At 42.8% G+C, this 25693-nt stretch overlaps 1 protein-coding gene across 1 annotated transcript in view; it reads left to right on the top strand.

Annotated features, from left to right (window-relative positions):
- itga9 (integrin, alpha 9) overlaps positions 1–25693 on the top strand; it is a 570745-nt gene that overhangs the window by 510410 nt on the left and 34642 nt on the right. Inside the window, exons 25-26 of the mRNA XM_041190128.1 lie at positions 2843–2962; positions 3918–4019. Of these exons, the coding sequence (XP_041046062.1) occupies positions 2843–2962; positions 3918–4019 (222 nt within the window). The remainder of the gene's footprint in view (positions 1–2842; positions 2963–3917; positions 4020–25693) is intronic.

Below are 25693 nucleotides of genomic sequence, written 5' to 3'. Positions count from 1 at the left end.
TAAATTTAAAATTGGAGGAGGGGTTTAGAAAACCACAATGTAAGGTTAACTTTATTTTTCAAATTTTAATTCATGTACCAGCAGGGAGATCTACCTTAGTCAGTGCCCAAGTGCACTGTATCTCCAAAAGCATGATAAATACCTGAACATTGTGTGGCTTGGAACACACATCTGCGAAGGAACATGCCCCATTTTACTTCTAGTTAACCTAACAGTCTAGTGCACTGGGGCATAGACCTAGGAAAAACAGATGATGAAGGGTCATACGGACTCGAAACATCAACTGTATTCCTCTCTGCAGATGCTGTAAGACCTGCTGAGTTTTTCCAGGTATTTTCATTTTTTTATTTTAGATTTCCAGCATCTGCAGTATTTTGCTTTTATTTTGATTTTCTTAACAGTTGTGGTATAAATTCATCACACTTTTCTGAGGTAGAGATTCAAACCACATCCATGAGAAAATACTGATTGTGTCTCATTTGACAGTGTTAGCAGAGTCTCGATTGACCAATCTGTACTCCTGTCCAGTGAGATTGCCTACTAGGAGCAGAGACCGACAATTCAGGCACTTCATTATTTTGTCTTACATATGAAGAATTCCCATCTATATGAGGTAGCACAGGCTGACAATGCCATAGAACAGCACTTCAGCATGAGTAACTACAGGAGAGGGAGGAAAGAAAAACTTCACGCTGACTCTGAGCATTGCCTCTGTAACCTTAGCAACTAGCATCTAATGACCACTGAATCACAAACTACCTTTGTGCTGTCTCTTGGTATTTGTTGGCAAACTGTGGTGTGACCATGTTAACTTTGATGCCCCTTTAGCAGTGCACTCTGCACAAACAACATAATATCCCACAAATCAAAACTTCACTCCTAAAAGGAGAGCCTGTCATTTAGTAAAATAACAAATCTGAAACATATTCTTCATACTAATACAATACTGCACAGGAAATTGCCAATTGCTAACGTTTATAGGCTACATTCTCCCATAAGATATGACTCTGAATTATCAGAAGTAAACAGAATCTACTGCACTCACAAAGTTCACCACATCTTACCTATGTACCTTGTGATCCTTGTTATAGGGCAGATACCTCATGAAAGCAAGTAGTTATCAACATTTGCGTCTAAGATATTACTGTGTTAATGCACTGTCATGCATGGTATTCTGTATAATACATAAAGCTGAATTCACTGCTTCCAAAGAAGAAAGGGATATCAGCAAAAGCATTCCTGGAGGGAAGAGTTTGTGCATTGATAGCATAGACTCATGCAGCACAGAAGGTGCCTATTATGCCTATGTCAACCTACTACGTTCAGCCTATTATGCCTGTGGCAGCTCACTGAATGAGCTAGCAATTAGATCTAGTCACCTGCTCCTTCCCATAGCCCTGAAAAGTTTTGCTTCTTCAGTAGTGATTCCATTTCCTAACTGTTGCATCTGCTTCCACCATCCTATCAGACAATGCATTTCAGGTTATGACAATTTGCTGAATAAAAATGTATCTTATCATCTTTCTCTCTTAAATCTACATCCTCCAGTGAGTAAGAATTAGGAAATAGGAGCAGGAGGAGACCATAAGGCGGTATGATCCTGCTTTGCCATTCAGTATGATCATGGCTGATTTTCAGCTTCAACTCCATCCTCCCACCCGCTCCCCATACCTCTTGATTCGCTGAGGAACCAAAAATCTGACTATCACAGCCTTAAATATATTCAATGATGGAACATCCACAATCCTGAGGTCGAGAATTTGAAAGATTCTCGACGCTTTGAGTGCAGAAATTTCTCCTGATCTCAGTCTAAAATGACTGTCCCCTTACCCTATGACTGTGCCACTATGTTCTAGATTCCCCAGCAATGGGGAAACAGCCTCTCAGTGTCTAGCCTGTCAAGCCCCTTCACAATCTTGTATTTTTCAATGAGATCATCTAAACTCCAGAAAGTTTAGGCGTAATTTATTCAGCATCTCATCATAGGACCGCTCTCTCATCCCAGGGACCAATTTAGTGAAAACTTTGCTGTCCTGCCTTCAAACGCAAGTATAAATTATTGACCATTTCTCCCCATTTACTTTCTCAAAATCCCTCATAATTTTGAATATCTCTGTCAAATCTCCCCTGATCATCTTTATTCCAAAGAGAACAACCCCAGAATCTCTAGGCTTTTCAGGTAACTGAAATCTCTCATCCCTGGTACCACTGTAATTAAACCTTCAATGCAGTTTCTCCAAGGCCTTCGCATTCATTCTAAAATGTGGTGGCCAGAATTGGACACATTACCCTAACCAATCTAACCAGTGATTTATAATGATTTAACTCCATGATAGGGAGTTTTTTATAACATTGGAAAGGTGATTTCAAGAGCTGGTGCCCCCAGTAGGAATTGGTGTTTTCATGGAGCACATCCCAAGAAATGTAGGTTTTCAGCCTGACTATCCATTTTATCACAAAATTATGCATCTTGTATATATAATATAATATCATTTTATCGTTGCACTATTACTTAAATTAAGGATATGATTTCTTAAATTGTTTAGTTTTCAGTAGGTTCAAGCCAAGTGCTTATGTGTAAAATATAAGGCAGATGTGCATCTCGTTTCATCTAAGCCGTGAAGTTGCCAGATTCTACTCCCAGCATGAACCATAGCATGGATGGGAGCATCAAACGTGAAAGTTGGCGTCCATGATCTGCAGTTCTTTCAGTTTTCTAGCTGTAATTCTTCAAGCATGTGAGCAAGGTTTCTGGGCAATGATGCGTCAGGTAATTAGTTAAAACAATTATTTAATTGAATAATGTGAAGTTTGTTTTTCTTTGGCTTGCTAATTCTTTTAGGATTGTGACAGGCCTGGACGACCCTGTTCGATCATCGACTGTAAATTAACCTCCATAGCGAAGGAAGAAACCAGGAACATCGATGTACACTTGTTGCTCAATACTGAGATATTGAAAAAGGTGAGAGCAAGTCAAAACTTGCTAAATATTTTTCCACGCATACGTGGAATAGGAAATCAGTAACTCCTTTTGGAACCAAGACTTTTAATGTACACTGTGCTTTATCTTTCATACGTGTTAAAAATTGAATCATCTGCACTGTAGTGGTCTGGGGAACACAATGCATCTCCACTTTGACACTCAACAGCATTATTGAGTGCTCCTCATCTAATTACAACATGAGCTGTGCGTGGTGGAAATTGCCCCAACAATTATGCCTTAACCATCCCCCCACTACCATCCCCTCAGACATGCACCACAAATGCATGTGTGTGAACGAGTGCTTCAATCTCCCTAAGGCATGGAGGGAGATTGAATCACAACTGAAATTATTAAATAAATGGATTAAAAATTTATTTAAAGATGTGGGACGTGTTTTTATATTTTGGAAAAAATGTTTATTTAATTAATAAAAGATTTAGGAAACTTCATCCCGCTCGTGAATGAGGTTTCCTAAAAAAACGTGAAGGCCGCCTGGCCTTTTCACCCCCCCCCCCCCAACATTGAGGTTGAAAGGGCAACGTTAACAATTACATTAATCACTTCCTTAATGGCCTTAACAGGACGTTTAAATATTGGCAGGCGCACAGCCGACTGAAACACTGCGATGACATCACGACGCACATCCAATGTCATCGCGGGTCATTTTACGCTCCTGCGTGTCGGTCCTGCCCCCAGCACGCCTACTGAAAAAATCAGGCCCATCTTTCCAATTAATAACAGACCAACACACTTCAGCTGGACCAATGACTTTATCCACCTGTAAAAAGTATGTTATGAAACAGACTCTCATAATTTGCCTCTTGCCTGGGCTGGTAAAATATCCGAAATAGTCTGGTGCTAATGTGCACCTACGGTGAGGATAGCAGGCTGTCATCATTTTGCAATTTTAACCGTTTCATTTTGTGCTCTGCAGGACAGTGCCTCAGTTATCCAATTTGTTACCAGGGCAAAAGGAATGGTAATGTCAGACATGAGGATTGTGGAGGTGGCAGGCGGACTTCCTGAAGATGCAACAGTGAGTATTGTTTCACATTATCAGTGTTATTTGGGTCAAACTTAGTTCAGCAAAACATAAATAGAAACAAAACTCTAGGGATGGAATCATCCAAGATTTGCAGTAAGTGTGGTAGCAGGTGGGAAAAAGGACGTTTTACCTGTTAGCCGCAATGGTGGCTTCTCATGCCATGTCGTCCCAATCCCGCCGCATTAATTATGCAGCCACAGGAAACACGCCATCTCACTGCCGAGGGGCCACAGATTTGCCCGCCATGCCGTTACCTCGCCACTTCCTCATGCAGGGCACCATATTTGAACTGCAGCTGCACACACATTTCTCAATGCTTGCAGCCCAAGAGAGCAGCAGTGAAGTCATGGCCCCAAAACCCAAGAAAAGTGCAGTGACACATTCCTGGGATGCTTCCTGGATGCCTTGGAGGCCCGCCGCAATGTCCCCTACCCCCACTCTGGCTGCAGAATGCCCATTAGTCTCACCATTCCAGCTTAGGAGGTGGTGGCAAAGGTGGTCAATGCCAATGCTGCACACAAGAGCTCGGCCGCCTAGTACAGAAACCGGATGAACGATCTCATCTGTGCTACCAGGGTAAGATAACCATCTCATCATTCTAAACTCTCACACTCACGAGACCATCAGACATTTTACACCTCACTCACTGCCAACTCAAGGGATGTCACCACTCACTCTCTCACACAAACCCTCACAACTCCATCTGGCCTCATCTCCTCTGGAGACTGCTTCCTCAGCCCTCACCATCTTGAGGCCACTTGCACAGATCAACATGGCCTCACAGACACCCTAAGATACCCCCCTTCCCCACTACAGCCCTCACTCTGCAGCCATTGAAAAGCCACCCCCACCGTACAACTGCTCTGGTAGGTAGAGACCAGCCCGTGTGCTCCCCTAAAGGAAATGTGGTGCTGCCTGCGAAGCCTGGCGCTAATGGCCATGAGTGCTGCCCGAAAAAAGATAGACAAACAAACCTTGAAGTCTGGAGCAAAGTGCAGCCTGCCAGGCGCATGTCACTTATGTTCAGTTGTGAAACACCTTGGTGTGATGTGCCCGGATGATCCAGCATGGGTGGCTGACTGTGCTGAGCAGGGCTTATAATGATATGCAGATGTACTAAAATAATATTCCTGATATCCAACGGTGGGAAATGCAGCCCACCATTGACAGGCGGAGCAGACAATCGCAAACTGATTTCATGTCGTCGTGAAACCAATTTTTGGCCTTCCCTCCATATTGTCCACTCACGCCCACCATGACACCCAATGCCAACAGGAACTGAAAATTCTGCCTTATGAGTGCATTGAAGTGGCACTGAGGCTGAGCATGATTGGCATTTCTAAGGCTGAAATCTGGACTTATTTCTGAACTTGAACTAAGGGAATGAATCTGAGCAGATGGAAGTACTTTAGTGGGAGAGCATTTTAGTGGCAGATCATAATTCAATTTGATTTAGAGTAGTTATATGAAAAAGGATGAAGGCAGACCAACTGGGGAAAGGCCAATTTTAGTAAGCTGAGATGTGATTTGGCAAAAATGCATTGGAAAGAGCTACTTGAAGGCAAATTAATGTCAGTGAAATGGGAGACAATCAAGGAGGAGCTAAAGGAAGTTTAGAAAAAATGGGTTCTGACAAAGAAAAAGGGTGATAGTCCCAAATCTTGTTCCCACCTCCCTCCCAAGAGTGTACAGAGAAGGATAAAGCAAAAAAAGAGAAGCTTATGTCATATGCCAAGGGCTGAATACTACAAAATGCCTAGAGGAGTATAGAAAGTGCAGGGGTGAAATTAGGAAAGCAAAGAGAGGGCATGAAAGACTATTGACAAGTCAAATTAAGAAAAGCACAAATATATTTTCTAATCAGAAAAAGAGCAAGAGGATAACTAAGGAATGAGTAGTTCATTTAGAGGCCAAACAAACAACCTATGTGTGGAGGCTCAAGAAACAGACATTGTAGTTTAGGAAGAGTATTATGAAATATTGGATGATGTTACGACCAGGTTAGGAGGGGCCAGCTGACTCCTCTCTTTGATGCATTCTTGGATTGGTTATAACAGACATGTAATTTTTTTTTAAAATGATATTTCCAATTCAATCTCTAAGTAACTTGACTATTGCTGAAAAACAGACATGTCAAAGCTTTTTGTCTTGCATTCATCAGAAAACTACACAAGAATACCAATAATAAGGAGAAAACAATTTATACTGTCTGAGAAGAGAATGCTGATCAGTTGGCAAGTGGACTCTGATTGGTAGAGGCGTTGCCAGAGAGGAATGCATCATTGATGGTGACTGACAGTTAACTGTCAAGCATTGTTTGAAATTTAAACCAGGCAGTTTGACCCTGATTGGTCAAGACATTGCCCTGAGGAATAAGTCAGCAAATGGCTGCCGTTTATTTTGTTTAGCTGAAACAGGTGCAATGTGTGTACATGTTCTTTCTGTCTGCAATGAACAGGACCCTGTGTACTAATATGTGTAGCTTCCTGTACATGCAAAAGCGCCACACTGAGCCCAGCTGATGATCTTAAATTGGTTGTCAGCGTAATTCTTAGCTCACTGAGGATTATTTAGCAAATGTTGTCCAATCGCAAAATCCCATCGGTGTTTTGAGTTTTGCAAGCACTGGCTGGTTGGGTATGGTCTGTACCTTGCCTGTTGTGAACAGCAGAGGGGACATGCTGTTTGATACAATCCGCCAGTCTTTGGGAAGAATGGCCTACAGACCTAGCATCACACTGGCACTGAAATTCATACACCACATTACTCGTCTGTGTGATAGGCAGAACACATTCTTGGCTTGACAGCAGCATCCTGTTAGTGGCGAGTACCACATGTGTTGCAATTGCATAGTAGCAGCGTGGAAGAGCTAGTTTCACCTGCTGTTTAAATTTTTTGAGATACCTTGCCCTTCCAGGGTAATCTGGAGTAGGCTGGGCCCAAATAGATGGTGTTGCCTCTAGATCTAGCAGACAGAAAGAACAATGCTTGGCAGTTAACTGTCAGTCACCATCACTGGTGCATTTTCCATGGCAACGCCTCTACCACTTGCCAACCAATCAGCACCCTCTTCTCATACAATATAAATTGTTGTTTTCCCCTTATATTTGTATTAATGCGTAGTGTTCTGATAAATCTAAGATGAAAACCATTGACATGTCTTTTTTCAGCAATACTCAAGTCCTGTACTACAAGTACCTACCTAACTGTTTATAGATCGGTGCAAGAATTAAGCTAGCTACATTCCTTGAGTTAACAAGTTAAGGAGTTAGTGAGGTGAGGTGAGAGTGACTGCCCTTGACATGAAGCATTTGACCAAGTGTGGCATCAAGCAGCCCTAGCAAAACTGGAGTCAATGGGAATCAGTGGGGAAACTCTCTGTTGTTGGAGTCATACCTAGTACAAAGGAAAATAATTATGGTTGTTGGAGGTCAATCACCTCAGTTCCAGGGCATCTGCTGCAGGAGTTCCTCAGGGTGGTGTCCTAGACTCAGCCATCTTCAGCTGCTTCATCAATGACCTTTCTTCCATCATAAGGTCAGAAGTGGGGATAATAGTAAGCAAAATATGGTTAATGGGTGTTTTTGTGACTAGAAAGTTGTTTCTACTTGGGTCCTGCAGGGCTCTGTACTGGGTCCCTAGCTTTTCGTGGTATAAATCAATAATTTAGACTAAATGTAGGAAACATGATTAAGAAGTTTGGAGATGATATGAAAATTGGCCATGTGGTTGTTAGTGAGGAAGAAGGCTGTAGATGCAGGAAGATATCAGTGGACCAGTCAGATGGGTAGAAAAGTGGCAAATGAAGTTCCATCTGGAGAACTGAGAGGTAAAGCAAAGGAGCACACAGTAAATGGCAGGATTCTAAGAAGTGTGGAGGAACAGAGAAACCTTGCAGTATATAGCCTCTGAAGGTAACAGAACAGGTAGATAAGGTAGACAAGAAGGCATATGGGATTTTTTTTTTTATTGGCTGAGGCCGAGGGCTCAAGGGCAGGGAGGTTATGTAAAACTGTACAAAACACTAGTTACGCCAAAGCTGAAGTATTGTATACAGTTCTGGTCACTGCAATACAGGAAGGATGTGATGACGTTGGAGAGTGTACAGAAGAAATTTGCTAGGATGACCCCAGAATAGGTTATTTTAACAATGAAGAAAGACTGAATAGGCTGGTGTTCTTATCTTTGGGACAGAAGAGACTGGAGTTTTAATTGTGGTATATAATTATTGGGGGCGGCCTAGATAGAGTGGATAGGAAGGACCTATTTCCAGTAGCAGAGAGATGAATAACCAGTAGGCATAGGTGTAGTATAATTGGTAGAAGGATTAGAGGGAAATTGAGGATTGCTATTTTCATCTAGAGTCTGGTAGGAATCTGAACGCTCTGCCTGAAAAGGTGGTAGAGGCAGAAACCTTCATTGCTTTTAAAAAATACTTGCATATACATTTGAGCTGACGTAACCATTAGGGCTGTGGACCAAGAGCTGGAAGGTGGGATTAGACTAAATAGGTCTTTTTTGGCTGGCTTGGGCACAATGAACCAAATGGCCTCCTTCTATGCCATAAACCTTTATTTGTTTGTACGGGCCAAAAACTGGACACTGTGGTTCCTGGCCTTGTACAGCTGTCCCCTGGATTGCTGTAAGGAGTGGGCCTCCTTCCACCCTTTACAAGGCTATTGATGCAGGATGGGTGGTGACCAGGTGCAAGGACTCCAGGTTTAAAGCTGTCACATCCCTGACCTAATAGGACACCCAGTGGGCTGATATCAAGTTTGACTAGCAAACCAGCTGATCCAGCAACAAAAGTGGGGCCCAGCTTGTGTCCCAGACCTGAGGTGTGATCTGGTCCTCCAAAGAGAGTAGAACTAATTGGGGGGAACAACAGCTCACTTATAATTGAGGGCAAAAGGACACTTGTGTTTTCTTTATGCAGAAGGATGGGGCAGTAACCCCTAATTCATTTAACCCAGCACCCTGGGGGCTGCCTGAGATATACTCTTTTGATAACAATCATTTGCCTGGGATATTTACATGAGATGACAACCCCCCGACCCCACCAATTTTGGCAAGAGCTGATCCAAAGTTCAATTCAGATGAGTCCTGGAATTTTCTCTGAGGTTAAAGGTACAGAGAATTTAAGCTCCACAATCTTCAGGAAAAAAAGCATTTGTTAAATCTTTTCTTGTTTGGAAGGCATTGGAATTTAAAAAGAAGTTGTCATCTCAGGGGTCAAATGATGATGTGTTCCATATATCCTTTTTCCCATTTTGTTACAAATATGTTTTGCTGGACATTTTTTTGTGTGTGAAGGATTTGCTTTTTCCAATTTAGAAAACCTAATCCCGCTGGATGTATGGGATAATTTTGTTGCAAATTATATTAAATTGGCAAAACAGACACAGGTTTCCAACAGCAAAAGACAATCATCAGCAAAAAACTAATGGATAAAAGGAAAACAGAATGAAATAGATTCCACCTAATATCAGAATTCCTATTGACATTGTGGACTTCTATCAAATGGATTGTTTTGAATCATGCTCAGGAGGAACCAGACTATACACAATCTCAACATCCTATTTGACCCTGAGCTGAGCTTCTGACCCCATATCCTCTCCATAAAGACTGCCGACTTCCACTTCCATAATCTATTGTCTATTTCTGCCCTGTCTTGTTTATCTGCTGCTGAAATTATCAGCCATGCTTTTGTCACTGCCGGATTTGGCCTGTCCAAGACATTCCTGGCCGACCTCCTATCTTCCACCCACCATTGAATTGATCTCATTGAAGGCTTTGCTGCTCGTGCCCTATTGGCAGTGTTTGCTGCCACTGCAACTGCAGGCGGCGTACTCACTGCACGTGCTGTCACAGTGCCTGTGAGGTCACTGCTAGCAGGTTGAAGCCTGTATCAAAGAACAATGGAATTGAACTAGCAAAAGCAGAGTGTACAGTAATATCTGCAGCTCAGTGAAAGAGCAGTAGGGCCATTCATCTCAGTGACTCATTTGGTTGAAGTATTCCTTTAGTGAGCTGATAAATCCCAGAATTGTCTGTAAGTGGGGTCTTTCTTTAATTAATGATGTTCACGTAATTTATACATTTAAGCAATAAAATAACACAGGTGAAATTATTATTAGTTCAGAGTCTAAAAAGCAAGGATTTCATATTGATTATTGGAGCAGAGTGGCAACCAAAGCTTGAAGGCATTGACAAGTGAAGTGGTGAGGAGGATGGTGAACAGGATGCGCAACTGGGTAGCAATTGTTTAATGGACAGCTGATGCACAATGATGACTTCACTATGGACAGAGTGGATGTTGATTTCCTATTCCAGGTGCACAGTGATGATGTCAGCAGCACTGACTTCCTGTTCCAGTGTGGGTCCAGGAGATACAGTGTATCCTATTTTGCACCAAGTCCCATTCTCCTGTCAGCCATATGCGTGTTGACCTACATTGACTCCCAGTCACCAATGCCTCAATTTTAAAATTAACATCCTCATAAATCCCTCCACGGCTTGGCTGCTCCCCTACCAGCCTCTGAGCCCTCTGCACTTATCCAACTCTGGGTTTGTGCATCCTCCAGTTCCTTTGCCCCACCATTGGTGGCTGCAACTTCAACCATATATGCCCTAGGCTCTCGAATTCTCTCCATAAACGCCTTGCCTTATCATCCCTCTCTCCTCCTTTAAGACACTGCTTGAAACCCACCCTTTTGACCAAGTATTTGATCAGCTGCCCCAATGTCTCCTTTGGTTGTGTAAATTTTTTGCCTGATTGAACCTCAATGAAGCTCCTTGGGATATTTTACTACATTAAAAGCAATATATTAGTGAATTAGTGAAGTCTATTAGTGAATTAAGTCTGCACTATGCTTTGTAAAAGCGTTAAGAATTCACTCACTAATATCAACAATGGTTGTTTTAAACTTTACAACAGTGGCGATAAATTTACGGTCTGCTGCATGCAATTAAAGCAATAAATGTAGACTGCATTCCTATATAGGTGCTCTTAATGACTTTCAACAAGTATTCTGTTACCTGTTTATGTTGAGTCACTGGGTTAAAAGGAACATTGTAGAAAAAGTATTTGGGAAGGTACTTTTGTTGCATTTGTTTGCACTCAGCAGTGATTTGACACCAAACTTGACATGTTAAGTCACCACTTGTGCAAATCATGATTAAGATGATGTCTTGCCCCTCTCCCTCCCCATGTGGAGGGAACGTTAATAAATATTTGACTTTTGCGCACAGTTTCTCTTTACAAAAAATCATTTGACCTGCAGGGGACTGAGAATGTCATATCTGTTATAACTGGCAGCAATCTGGTGATAGTGGGGCAAGAGGGGAGAGGTTGGGAATATACTCGTGTTGTTGGGGCTGAGGGAATAGTAGAAAAGGAGCCAGGTCCCCACCGCAAAATAATTTCAACCACAGATATGTGGAAATATGAAAAATATTTGCAGGATATCCAAACCGCATATATAATATGAAAACTAACTCGGAACTGACTCCAGATGCTTCAATGTCCCTTAGCTGCTAGTTACAGACTTTAAAGCAAACCCTTACTGCAATTGCTCAACACAAATAAAGACCTTTGAGAAGCATTTCACAAGAGTGATACGGCAAACCCATAACTTGGCGCCACATTAAGAGGAAGCACAGGTCAGAAATAGAGCTACAGGAAGTGCTGTCGAATAGTAGGAGTGAGACATTGCAGAAGTGTCCCTAATGAAATGGTTATATTGATAGAGGCATCAAATTCAAAACCAAGTAAATTATGCTAAGCCTTTATAAAATACTTGGTAAATCTCAACTGGAGTATTGCATTTAACTCTGTTCACCAGTTTTAAGAAGGTTGTTAAGGCTTTGAAGAGAGTGCAGAAGAGTTTTATTAGAATGGTGTTCGAGATGAGGGGCTTCCATTATGTGAAGAGACTCCAGAAGTTAGGATTGTTCTGCTGCTTAGAGCAAAAAAGGGCTGGATGAGCTTCAACAGAGATTTAAGGTGAGTAGCAAAAGAACCAGAAGCAACATGAAGACACATTGGGTAGAATTTAATCCAGGCAATGGGGGTCTTGCCATCCAGCTGGAGAGCCAGCAAGAGCCCTGCGTCACCTCTTTTGGGATAGGTCCACCATATTAAGTGCCAGTCAGACACTTAGGTGCCAATGGTGGGACTTCCCCAGGATCAAGAACCCCAGAGGCAGAAATCCTTCCTGCCCAAGAACTGCTGGCCAATCAGAGGCCAGCAGCTCATCATTGCCATCACGTCACCGGGGTAACAGTGGTTGCTGCCGGCAATGCAACCACCAGATGCCAGAGTCAGTGAGGGCGCAGGACACAGGTGATTTATGGCGGGATGCTTATTGTGGGGTGGAAGTCATTGGTTAAGGGGTGTGCAGGTGAGACGAAAGAAAGGGCAGGCTCCAAGCAGGCCTCCCCTTCCCACTGCTGGATTCCTCAATCAGGTGAGAGGGACCCCCTCCGGGAGCTCACAAAGCATGTTTGCTTCCTGCATGCGTCTGCCTCAACCCAGCAGTGGGATGAGGCCCTTAAGTGGGCATTAATTGCACACTTTTTAAAAATGTATTCATTCATGAGATGTGGGCATCGCTGACTAGGCCAGCATTTATTGGCCATCTCTAATTGCCCTTGTACAAAGGGCATTTTAAGAGTCAACCACATTGCTGTGGGTCTGGAGTCATATGTAGGCCAGACCAGGTAAGGTCAGCAGATTTCCTTCCCTAAAGGGGATTAGTGAACCAGATGGATTTTTACATCAATCAACAATGGTTTCATGGTCATCATCGGATTTTTAATTCCAGATTCTTATTGAATTCAAATTTTACCATCTGCCGTAGTGGGATTCAAACCCACGTCCCCAGAGCATTACCCTGGGTCTCTGGAATGCCAGTCCAGTGACAATACCACTACGCCACCGCCTCCTTAAGGGCCTCAACTGGCATCAGGACGGGAACGGGAAGGCAATGGGGACCCCTCCCCCATCACCCTCCCACCCACCTCCAAACTCATCTTGGGGAAGGGCATAAATGTTACCCATTGTTTTATTCAGCTAGTTGTTGAAGTCTGGAATGCACTCCCTGAAAGGGTGGTGGAGCCAGATTCAATAGTAAGTTTCAAAGGGGAATTGGATAAATACTTAAAGGAAAAAAACATGACAGGGCTGTAGGGATAGAGCAGAGGAATAGGATTAATCTGTAACCTCTACCAAAGAACTGAATAAGCACGATGGGCTGAATGGATTCCTTCTGTGCTATATCATTTTATGAATTCTAGTTATGCTTGCTTGTATGGCTGACCTTGACCACATTGGCAAAATAAAGGCAAGTGGTATGCCTGCTGTTAGTCACGGTTATTAGGGTGGAGATTAATAATGAGCCTATCTTGAATGGAGAGGAGGTGAGTGGTGTGTTTATTCTAAGTCACAGCAATGGCGTGGAGCGAAGTTCAGCAGATCTGTTTTTTATCAGTCCTCTCTGGGGCCTTGTTATGCCAGAGGGAGGAGTGATACCACTGAGCCGAGTTGACATTTCAGGAGCGGTCTGTGTCGCCGAGGGTGACATAACATATTCATATGTTATCTTTGTTGCTCTGATGCCACATAAACATTTCAGTCAGTGTGTTTCACAAATGGGGTACTGAGATTGAGCAGCGGCCTCTGTTGTAACCCCATTTCCCCATGGTCAGCAAACCCAAACTTCTCCCCCTGCCCTAACCTAAACCTATATCTTTGTCTCATTTTTGTCCTATCTCCCCTCCTGCCCACTCCATCTCGACTTGTCCATTAGACCCATCTTCAGTCCACTTGGCCCCATTCCAAGTATTTCTGGCTGACCACCTAACATTAAAAAATAAAAACAAAATGCTGCTGTTGCTGGAAATCTAAAATCAAAACAGAAAAAGCTGGAAAAACTCAGCAGGTTTGACAGCATCTGTAGAGTGAGAAACAGAGTTAGCCTTTAAAGTCCATATGACTCTTTGGAGCTTCCCTGAGGAAGAGTCAAACGGACTCGAAGCATTAACTCTGTTTCTCTCTCCACAAAATCTGTCAGATGCTAAGTTTTTTCAGCTTTTTCTGTTTTTACTTCACCCAACTTTATATCTTGGCTCCCATTCTTGCTGACATTGTAAATTACCCCTTTCTCTTTCAAAACCATCAGCCCCTCAAAACATCTAAATTCTTCTGTTCTTGCAAACCACTGCCCCATCTCCTGCCTGCCCTGTACAAAATCATGAATGTGTTGTCACCTCCCACTTAGCTATCTTTCTTACAACTCCATGTTTGAATCCCTCTGAGCAGACTTCCACCCGTGCCACAGCACTGAAGGGCCCTAATCAATTTCACATCATCCAAGAACATAGGGTCAGTTTCAATATATACGCTAACGATACCAAGCTCCACTATCCATTACCTGCCTTGCTCCATCCATCAGCTTCAGTTTTGGTCCCACATCCAATCCCGATGTGATATACTTTCCTCCTGTTAAGCATTGTGTAGGCTGAAGCCATCTTCCTCCTTAGTCAGGTCTGAATTTTCAGATCTCCATTTTAGCAAAAATGGCTGTGGAGGCACGAATCCAGAAGTTCCGTGCCCGAACCCAGCCACCACCATTTTCGTGGGTGGGGGATTTGGGGGCGGGTTCTAAATAGCACATCCGTGGTTCATGGAGGCAACCGCCCCTCGGTCAGATCTGATTTTTGTTAATGGGATATCCAAAACAAGTCTTGTGCACTTTAGATTTGGTAGGAGAAGGACTAAACTTACTGGAGTTCTTTGGAGAGATAGAGTACCCTTTTGGAGAGGTATCTTTTTCGATATGTCCCTGGGACACCTCTGGGAAAGGTCAAGTGCCCTTTGGGATTTTTATAATTAGACGTGAATGTGCTTAAAAAGTATATAAACTCGTTGGAACTGTCAAACTCATTGGAACTGTCAGGAGAACTGTCAAAGGGAGCTACCAAAGGGACCTGTTAAGTTGTCAAGAGATTTAAATCTCCTGCCCTTACATATTTGAAAAAAGACCTGCAGTGTTAAAAAAAATCAGTGCTTGCTATTTCACTTTGTCTGTTGACATTAGCCTGAGGACTGTCATTATAGGATTAGTGCTGGATGACTATTTAACAAGCTATCATCACTGTGGGGGGGGAGGTGGTGGCAGAATCAGTTCACAGTTTGATTGATAGCTCCAAAGTCTTATAAAGTCTTTGAAATATGACTATGAATACAGCTGCTTGATTTTATAAAGGATTAAAGGAAGTGAAATGTAGTGAATGTTTTTTTTTATCAATTAGAGTGTTTTTTTTGAAATACTAAATTAATTAACAGACATTTAAGAACTTTGTTTAATCCCAGTATGGGTCCTGAGGTCCTTCCATAGTGGATACTTGGTGAGTTGGTATGGAGGTTATAAGGGCAAAGGATGGTGGGTGTGGGTACATGGGTTGGCATGAGTTGGCACTAAGTTGGAATAGTGGGTGCAAAGGGCTAATTGGGGTGGGTAGGGGGTATAGATTGGTATGGAGGATATGGTGGCCATGGTGGTGGGTAGAGGGGCTTAGGTTGACATGGATAGTATGAGGGACCATTAGGTTAGTTAGAGGAGCATAGGTTGGCATGAAGAGTATGAGGGGCAATGGGGTCTGGGTAGAAGGACATGGGTTGGCATGAGTTGGTATGGATGGGGCATGTGTGTGGCGGGGGGGCTGTGTGCTGAGGGCTGGAGGATTGTTTTTTGCTTCATTTATTTTTCTCATAGATTCGACAAAGTGCTGGAGCACAGAGACTGGCCTTGCCCCAGCCCACCTCCGCACCTGGCAGCTTCCGAATTCTTTCCAGAGGAGGTGATCATGCCTCCCATTTTTACCACCCCCTCCGCCTGGCGAAAATTCAAAGCTCTGAGGCACTTTCTCTCAGGTTGGGTTTGCGGAGTTGGGAATTATCCCAACTCTGTGCTCCTGACCCGTGAGAGAAAATTCAGGCCTCTGTCTCTGGTTGAACCAGCCTTGGCAGTCTAGTTGATCTTGAACTGAGCTTCTGACCCTATATCTTTCCATCAAAATGACTGTCTATTTCCATCTTCATAACCTCACTCCTTCCCTGCCTTAGTCCATCTTTTGCTGAAACCTTCACCCAAGCCTTTTCATCTCCAGACTCGACTTTTAAGTCTTTCATAGTCTGCCTCACATTCTTCACCCTCAATAGACTTTAGCTCATCCAAAACATTGTTACCCATCACCTATTCTGCACCAAGTCCCATTTAACCAGTGTTGCTGTTTAATCCATGTTGGCTCAGAATCCTCCCATGGCTCAAATTTAAAATTCCCATCATTTTGTTCAAATCACATTATGGTCTTGCCACTCCCTATCTCTTAACATCTCCTGCCCTGTCAGCCCTCTGAAAACTTTGTTCCTCCAACTCTGGGTTTTTGTGCAACTCCAAATCCATTTGCTTCATTTTTGATAGCTGTGTCTTTAACAATTTCTAATCTTCTTTTTCTCAACCTGCCTCTCCTATTTTTAAGACCTTTCTTAAAACTCATCTCTTTCCCCTGCCGATATCTCCTGATTAGCTGACATATATAAGAAGTGGTTTAGTTAAGGGATATAAACAACTTATTTTCACTCCAGTCGTTTGACCTCATTTGATTACTGGTTTGGAATGACCCCCAGCAGTTTACTAATCGCTATTTCCTACAAACTCACTCTGTTTGGTGTTATGTTAAATTATATTTTAGCGAGGACTGCTGAGGTGGTGCATGGAAATGCGCTTTCCTTGCATTAGCAGTTTTATTATTCTCTCAACCCGTCTTCTACGCTAATTTAGTTGAGGTGGATTTGATGTAAATAATTCAATTTGTTTCAGAGCTGTTGGTTATAAAATCCCTTTCTAGTAATTTTTGCTGAACTAACAAAGTTTGTCAGCAGCAAAGCTGGCGAGCATCAATACCTTTGATATTTTATATGTATCCGAATCAGCACATGTGCTGGATCAGCGTCCCAGGCTGAAGGGCTCAGCTGCTGTTGTTCCAGCTATTAACACAATTGTAAAACACAGTACATGTGTTGTGATCACAGGAGGCTGCATCCTCCCTCCTTGAAACTTTTGTGCAGGTTGAGTTTGAGCACAGTTGCTCTTGTTATACTAACTGCAACCTCTGCCCTAGCCCTGTGTGTTCACATTGTTCTCCCTGTTAGTCTGGGCAGCAGGCCCAGGAAGGGATCCTAGCAAGTTCCTGGGCACTACCCTCTTCATCTCCAGCTATCAGCTACCTGGTTCTTTTTTATACATTCAAAATATTCAACATCTGAATAACTGGAAGCCATACCTGGTTATCAGACATACTAAACACACAAACTAATTGCCTGTATACAAATCTCACATGAATATCTTTCCAAACTTCAGAGCAAGGCAGGGACACCTGTGTAGAACCCAGTTAGATGCAGAACCAGGGTAAAGAATTGGAGCTATGATGTTGTGGCATATCTCTGATAAGGAAGCCTTGCACTATCTACCCTCCTCTATTTTTGCTCCATCCATCTGGTTTGCTTTAATTCAGTTAAGTATAATGCCCTTTAAGATCTGGTGTTGTAATTATGGCCAGCATTCATTTTTTGGGGGCTAAATCACATTTTTGCTTCCTCAGAAATGTCTGTACTCTTCATCAGTGTCAGCTGTGGCTCAGCTCCTAATACATTTATCTGTGAGGCAGAAGCTTGTGAGTTCAAGTCCCACTCCAGGACTTGAGCAAAAATCAAAGCTGACACTTCAGTGCAGCACTCAGAGCATGCTGCACTGTTGAAGGTGCTGTTTTTCAGATGAGATGTTAAACTGAAGTCCTGTCTGGCTTAGCTCCACATAAAGTATATCATGGCACTATTTTGGAGAAGAGCAGTGGTTGGGTTATCTCTGATCAACATCTATCCCTCAATTAAAAAAAAAATCCGGTCATTATCGTGTGCCATTTGTGGGAGCTTGCTGTGTGCAAATTGGCTGCCACATTTCCTACATTACAAAGGTGACTACACTTCAAATGTACCTCATTGACTTTAAAATGCTTTGAGGTGTTGGTGTTCATGAAAAGCATTATATAAATGATAGTCTTTCTTTTCCAATCTTAATATTGCAGTTGGCCAAGCTAATCCATCACCCCATTTTCCCTCTATCTCAGTTAGGAAGTCTGATTATTCAGGCGGATTCTGCTGTGTTTGGAATAATTGATGTGAAGGCACACCTATCACACTCCATGACTGGAATTTTATCAAGAAGTTGGAGATGGGCTAGGAGGTGGAAGGATGGCAAAATGGAACAGTACCAATGGTATGAAGTTTGGCAGATTAGCAGCCCACCTGGAGCCCAGTTGAGCCACTTAAGTAGCCAATTAAGTCCCATTATCTGTCTCCTCAGGCATTTTGGCTGCATCTGGGGATCCTGCCACCATGTGGGTGGCCGCTGGGTGAAATCTCCAGGGGGTGGCCCTACTTTTTGAGCACTGCATGGCCCATGGAAGAATCCCCCCCGGCGGCAATGGATGCCCCCACAGCTTTGGCATCGGCTGGGTCTCATGGCAACCTACACTATTCCCAATGTCCCCAAACCCAGTTACCCCTCTTTGAGGGCACCACAGCTATTTCATCAGTTATCCCTACTTGTACCTGTAGCCTCAGCAATGGCCACAACTCCCCATTGCACTATTGAGTCTGATGATAGAGCTGGCAGCTGTTCTGCCTCTGTTCTGCTACTAGCTGAAGTGCAGTCGCCTTCCACTTTCGAGACTGGCGGAGGGACTTCAGCCACCTTGGATGAATTCTGACACATGGTATAGTCCATGCAATGCTGATGCCTATTTTAGACAAATGCAAAATAACAACACTAAAGGCAGAAGCTTTTATTCCCCTTTCTTTCGCCCATTTTCTCCACTCTGCTTCCTTGTCATTGACTCTTACCGGCCCAAGATTCCACAGGCACAATCACCCTTGTCATCCCTTGTCCAAGATGCCATTTTCATGTGTGCATCTGGATAGTCAGTGTCACACTAGGGACAGCACAGCCACTTCCAATGCTGTCCTCTGCACACATTCTGTCGCGCACAGGTTGCTTGATACCATAGTAGATTCTCTCCCCCTCCCTCGCGTAGTCTGCTGTGGCTAATTGTAGCTACCCGTCCTCGCTCCCCTCCCCCCACAACATTAGTCTTAAAGACATTGCCTAGTATACCACAGACTAGGAATCAAGTCTGTGTCTTTCAACTGTGTATTTGTCACTTGTGAGAGATGGGGCAGTGACACAATCTGATACTTCCAGTAGGGAGTCACTTTTCCAGGGAGTACGTCTTGGAAAATTATGGCCAAGTGGTTCTGATTTCTTGGTTGGTGTTCCGTGCTGTGCATCCCCTTGTAGAGCTTATTGTATTCTTTTCATGGAATGTGAGTGGCATTGGCAAGGCTGTTATTTGTTACCCATCCCTTGTTGCCCTGTAATGATGTTGGTGGGTGTTCTTTCTATTTGAGCCACTACAGACCTTATGGTGATGGTGCAACCACAAAGTGTTAGTTGGGAATTCCAGAATTTCCCATAGGAGCACCATAAAATATTGCCCTTCATTTGTGCCATGCTGTAAATTTTGAAATGTGTTGTTGAAGTATGAAATAGGGTTAGAGCAACTGAGTAGTTATGGTACTGTATTAACAACCCAGAGGCCCCAAGTATGAAATCACTCGGGAAAGTTGTGAAACTGAGTTCAATAAACCTTGTAACTTTTAGGCTAACACCATAAACAATTACCAAATCATTGTGCAAACCCACTGGTTAACCAATGTCGTTCAGGTCTGACCTACACATTGCTTATTCCCACACTGTGTGTCTGATTCTTAATAACCTTTGAAGTTGCCTAGAAAGCCATTCGCAATGAAAGCAATCACTGTCAAGGTGGTGGCCCATCACCAACCTTTCAAGGCAACTAGCAATGGACAATAAATGCAGCCTTGCCAATGCCACCGCATCCTGAGAACAAATTTGAAAAAGTATTTCTTTTTTAAATTTAATCACTGTTGTCATGTAGAAAAAAGTAGCAGGCAATAGATGTAGGAATATCCCACAATAATGCCATGAGATGATTGCCTCAATAATCTATTTTAGTTATATTGGTTGAGGGTTAATTATCGCCCAGCACACCACTCTTCTTTGAACAGTGCCATGAGGTTTTTTTAATATTTATCTGAGAGACAATACAAGACCTCAGTTCAATCTCTTGTATAAAAACCAACAAATCTCTTGTCAACCTAGATTATTTGCTCATATCTTTGAAGTGGAGCATAAACCCACAACCTCTGACTCAGAGGCATGAATACTGTAATTGAGCAAGGGTGAAACTTAATTTAAATGATTGACAATCAGGTACAGATCAGAAGACCCATGTGTCTCTTTATGTGCACAAATTGTCAACAAATAATAATATATCTGAGGGACTAAAACTATGCTTCTTATGGCAACACCTCATTTTAAAATTCTCACCCTTGTGCTTAATTCCCTCTGTCACCTCTCCCACCTTTTATTTTTGTTGCCCCCTCCAGCCCTACAACTATCTAAGGTCTCTGCGCTCCTGCAATTCTGACCTCTTGCACGTCCCTGATGTTCATCATTCTACCATTCGCAGTTGTACTTTCAGCTGCTTAGGCCATAAGCTCTAGAATTCCCTCCCTAAACCTTTCCAACTCTCTACCTCAATCTCTTACTTTAGGTTGCTGCTTATAACCTACCTCTTTGATCAGGTTTTTGGTCACCTGTCCTTATATCTCTCTATGGCTTGGTGTGAATGTTTGTATGATAATGCTCCTGTGAAATGCCTTGGGATGTTTTTACTACATTCAAGGCACTATATAAATATAAGTTGTTATTATTAAGTTCAACATACTCAGAGTGGGGGTGAGAATAGGAAAGTGAGAGTGAACCTGGACTGCCAGCTCTGTTCACAAATGCAAGTGTGTTGAGTCATGTGAGTTTAAATATTTATGTTCAAATGAGATTACAATCTGTGTCACGCTTACTGGTCATAACTGTTGACACTTAACAGATCCCCAGTGTCTGGAATAACTAAGAAGTGACCTTTGCATGTGCAAGAAGCTGCCTAAATCTTGTGTAGAAATTAGAAGTCAGAGGTTAACTGTTACCAGCACATAACTGCTCACTGGGACATGAGCACTCAGAAATGCACGTTGAAGAATGTTGTTAAACAGCATTAAATAAATAAAAGTAATGATATAGATTTTTTTTCTGAGATAGTAGTGGCTATTTTTAATGTCCATCTGGCTATTTTCATCTCTAATTAGAAAGTTAAATCTAGGGATTTAAGTGACTAAGGTGATACCAGAGATGAGAGCATTTGGTTATGAGGAGAGAGTGGACAAATTGGGGCTCCTTTATTAGAGCAAAGTGTGAGTGGAGATGAAATAGAGATGTTCAGAATTTGAAATTATGAAAGGTAACTAGAGATCATACATTTGAGATAATCACCAAAGAAAAAAGGGAGTTGCTTGGAGAAATTAATTTATGCAGAGCATTCTTGTAGGAACCCAATTGGTTCATGAAATTCCTTAAGGAAACAACACTTCCCATCCATTTTGTAACTCGTCCTTCACTAATGGTTGACTCTTAATGGCCCTATAAAGTGGCCAAACAAGCTATTCAATCAGAGCAATTAGAACAATCAAGTAATAAATGCCAGACTTGCCAGTAACACCCACATCCCTAGAATGATTTTTGTTATTGACTGTGCAACTAGAATCAGAAGGAGAAGCAGAGTCTGTAATATCACCATATAGAAGTAGAAAATAGGAATAAGGTTCATAAAGGATTGAAAGTGTTGAATAGCACTAGACAAGGAAGTAGTATATTAGAGTTGAGCAGATTAAGAAGGACAGTGAGGAATACAAACACAGATTTAGGATGCATGTATATAAATACTCATAGTGTGGTAAATCAGGTCAGTGAGCGACAAACACAAAATACATGTGGAAATACAGTGTGGGGCAATAACAGCAACATGGCTGCAAAACGTTGAGGATTGGGCACTTAATATTCAAGGATTCAAAGGGCTGGATTTTTGCTGAGTCAGGGTGACTCAGAAGCCCTTTAAAAATGGCAGGTGGGTCCCTATTTCAGCATTCCCAAACCCATTCCCGGGTTTTCTGATTTTCAGGAGTGTCTTTTAAGGGTGCAGTCTGGTTTGGGTCGCAAGCTCACATGCTATGCCCCCGACCTAGTTGGCTGTATTGCAGGAATAGGCATCTCTTAGTCGTCCGCAGTTTTCAGGGGGTCAGACTAGCTTTTCAAAGAGTTGTGCTTCAAGGCACCTAAGAGGTGTCATGAACTACAGTTTCCATGAGGGAACCTTTTGAAATGTAAGTTCAAAAGGTTCTCTTTATGCCCCCATGCTAAGTTATGCCCTCACCACCCCTTATGGCCCCTCATACCCAGGCATACTCTGCCCTCAAAAAACCCCTATGGTCTTTCATGCCCCTATGCCCCATTATGGCACTTTCATGCCCATCCACCTACTAGGCTCTGTATAGAACAAATGAACCTGATAATGTCAGTAGGATGGGTTAAAAAAAAAGCTTTTAGAAAACAGTTATTCATTGATAACTTTTCACTTTCCTAATAAAAATTTCTTTTTATTACAGCCCAATAAAAGTGTCAATTGTCCAGACCCTTTAAAATATCAATAGTAGGAACTGAAAACAGTTGAAACCTTTTTATCTAATGAAAATAAACATTGTGAAATTGGCAGCATAGATCAGAGAGCCAGAGCTGTCAATCAAGCAATGTTTCCCCTGGGGCTCAGGTCTTTCAGCAGGCTAATGGATTTCTGGTCTCTTAGCCAAGGACACATAATGAGGCATAGCTGAGAGCCCAGAAATTCATTAGCCTATTGAAAAACCTGAGCCCAGGGAAAAAAACAATGCTTATTTCCAAAAAAAAGTAGAGTTGAAGTGCTTTCAGTTTCTGCTATGGATACTTTAAAGGCATTGGATAATTGACACTTTTATTGGTCAATAAAAGTTTTTTTAAGTGAAAAGTTATCAATGAATGACATTTTTAAAAATAATTTGTTAAATATCCTGCTGTCACTATAGGGTTCATTGGTTTGATACAATGTATAGTGGGTGGAAGTGCAATAGCTTGGCATGGTGGCATGATAAATAGGGATTGTTAAGCAGGGCATACCTTGGCATGGAGGGTATGAGGGGCTGTAGGGTTTGTTTGGGACCACATTTTGGCATGAGGGGCCATAGGAGTTGTTTGAGGTCATGTCTTGGCACAGGGGACAAGAGGGACCATAGGGTGTGGTGGGAGTATGAGGTGTCATGGATGGGGCATGGAGAGTGTGTTGGGGGTGAGGGGATGTGAGGAGTGAGGGCTGGAAGGCCTGTGTGTTTTGTGTGTTTTTATTACAGCTGGAGCAAATTCCCACAGCACAGAATTGTTATGGTATAGAAGAGGCCATTCAGCCTATCGTGTCTGCACTGGGTCTCTGAGCATTTTAACTTGGTGCCAATTTCCAGCCTTTTCCCTGTAACCTTGCACTGAGGCAAGCCTTTTAAATAGCCCACCTCGGCACCCGGCAATCCCTGTGGCTGCATCCGAACATTTTCCCAGGTTGGCTGGACCATCTGCAGCCCACACCCATCCTCCCACAGTGAAAATCCCATCCTTGCTGGCACTTTCTCCCGAGGTGGGTGGGCCAAGCCAGGGATTTTCCCGACTCCCGCTACTCACCTCAAGGATGAAAATCCAGCCCAAAGTCTTCAAAAAAGATAAGGAAGGAAAGAAGGGAAGACCTTGTAGAGTTGGAAAAAGAGGATGGCCTTGTGGGAACAAGGACAGGATCCATTTGGTTAGAGTTGAGAGGCAAGAAAGGTGTGATCACACTACTAGAGATATTCTATAGGCCTCCAACTAGTGAGAAAGATAGAGGAGCAGATTTGAAGGAAAAGCATAGAGATATGCAAGAATTATCAAGAGGTGATATTGAGGGACTTTATCCCCATTGATATTTGGATAACTAATGTTAGATTAAAGGGTGAATGGTATGTTCAGGAGAGCTTCCTGATCAGTATTTCCTCAGAACAACTAGGATGGAGACATTGCTGGATCTGGTGCTAGGGAATGAAGTAGCCACGTGGACAAGTATCTGAGGGGAAGCATTTGGGTAAGAGTGATCATCATATCATAAGATTTAGATGAGTAATGGAGAAGAGCAAGGAACAATCTAAAGTAGAACTTCTAAATTGGAAGAGGGCCAACTTCAGTGGGATGAGAGGAGATCTAGCCAGGGTAGAATGGAACCAAAGTTCAACAGGAAAATCTGTAATGAAATAATGGTTGATCGTTAAGGAAGAAATGTTTTGGGTGCAGGCGAGATATGTTTCGACAATGAGGAAAGGTTGAGGAACCAATACCAGGGCTCCATAGATGACAAGGTAGATAGAGAATATGATGAAACAAAAAAGAGGGTGAATGATGCATGTCAGGTGAATTCTTTAAGTGAGAATACAGTAAGTTGACAGGGGAAGGGAAGAGTAAAATTTGACTGGCAAGAGAGACTATGATATTAGAATGGCAATTAACATAAAAGGGAGCCCAAGTGGAGATGTGTGAGGTAATGCATTCTGGCAAAGGGGATGAGGAAAGGCAATATAGACCTAATGGCACAATCCTAAAGAGCATACAGGGAGAGAGGGGCCTGAGGGCTCATGTGCAGCGACCTTTTAAGGTGGCAGGACATATTGAAAGAGCAGTTAGCAAAGCATATTGAATCTTTTACTTCATAAGTAGAAATATTGGGTACAAAAGCAGGGAAGTTATGCTGATTGGGCTACAATGAGAGTGTTGCATACTGTTTTAGTCACCATATTTCACTAAGGATGTGAGATTCCTTGAGAAGGTACAGAGGAAATTCACCATAATGGTTCCAGGGATGGGGGATTTTAGCTACAAGGTCAGGTTGGAGAAGTTGGGGCTGTTCTCCTTGGAGCAAAGGAGATTGAGGGGAGATTAGATAGAAGGGTACACGATTATGACAGGTTTAGATAAGGTAGACAAGGAAAAGCTGTTCCCATTCACTGATGGCACAAGGACTAGAGGACACAGATTTAAGGTTTTGGGCAATAGATGCAGGGGGAATGTGAGGAAGAACTTCTTTACCCAGCAACTGGTCATGACCTGGAACTTGCTGCCTATGAGGATGGTGGAAGTGGAAATGCTGAATGATTTCAAAAGGGAATTGGATGGACATTTGAGAGAAATAAACTTGCAGAGCTGTGGGAATGGAATGGGGGAATGGGACTGATTGGACTGCTCTATAGAGAACTGACATGGACTTGATAGGCTGAATGGCTTCCTTCTGTGCTGTTATGACTCTATGGCTAGAGGTTTATGTTAAGGTGGTGGCCTTGCACCTGTTACTGAGAATTCAGGGGCAATTCTCCTTCCGCTTGGCAGGGTTGCCCCACAGCGAGCTTACAGCTGTTGGGCCATTAATTGGCTCAGAGTGAGACTTCTGCCCCACGTGGGAGTGAGTCAGTCCTGCCTCCGAGAGCTGCCGGCCAATCAAATAGCTGTTTAGTGCGAACACCGCCACCAGGA

The sequence above is a fragment of the Carcharodon carcharias genome, chromosome 6 (genome assembly GCF_017639515.1).
Source record: "Carcharodon carcharias isolate sCarCar2 chromosome 6, sCarCar2.pri, whole genome shotgun sequence".
In the NCBI taxonomy this organism is placed as follows: Eukaryota; Metazoa; Chordata; class Chondrichthyes; order Lamniformes; family Lamnidae; genus Carcharodon; species Carcharodon carcharias.
This window is presented reverse-complemented; position numbering and strand designations above follow the sequence as displayed.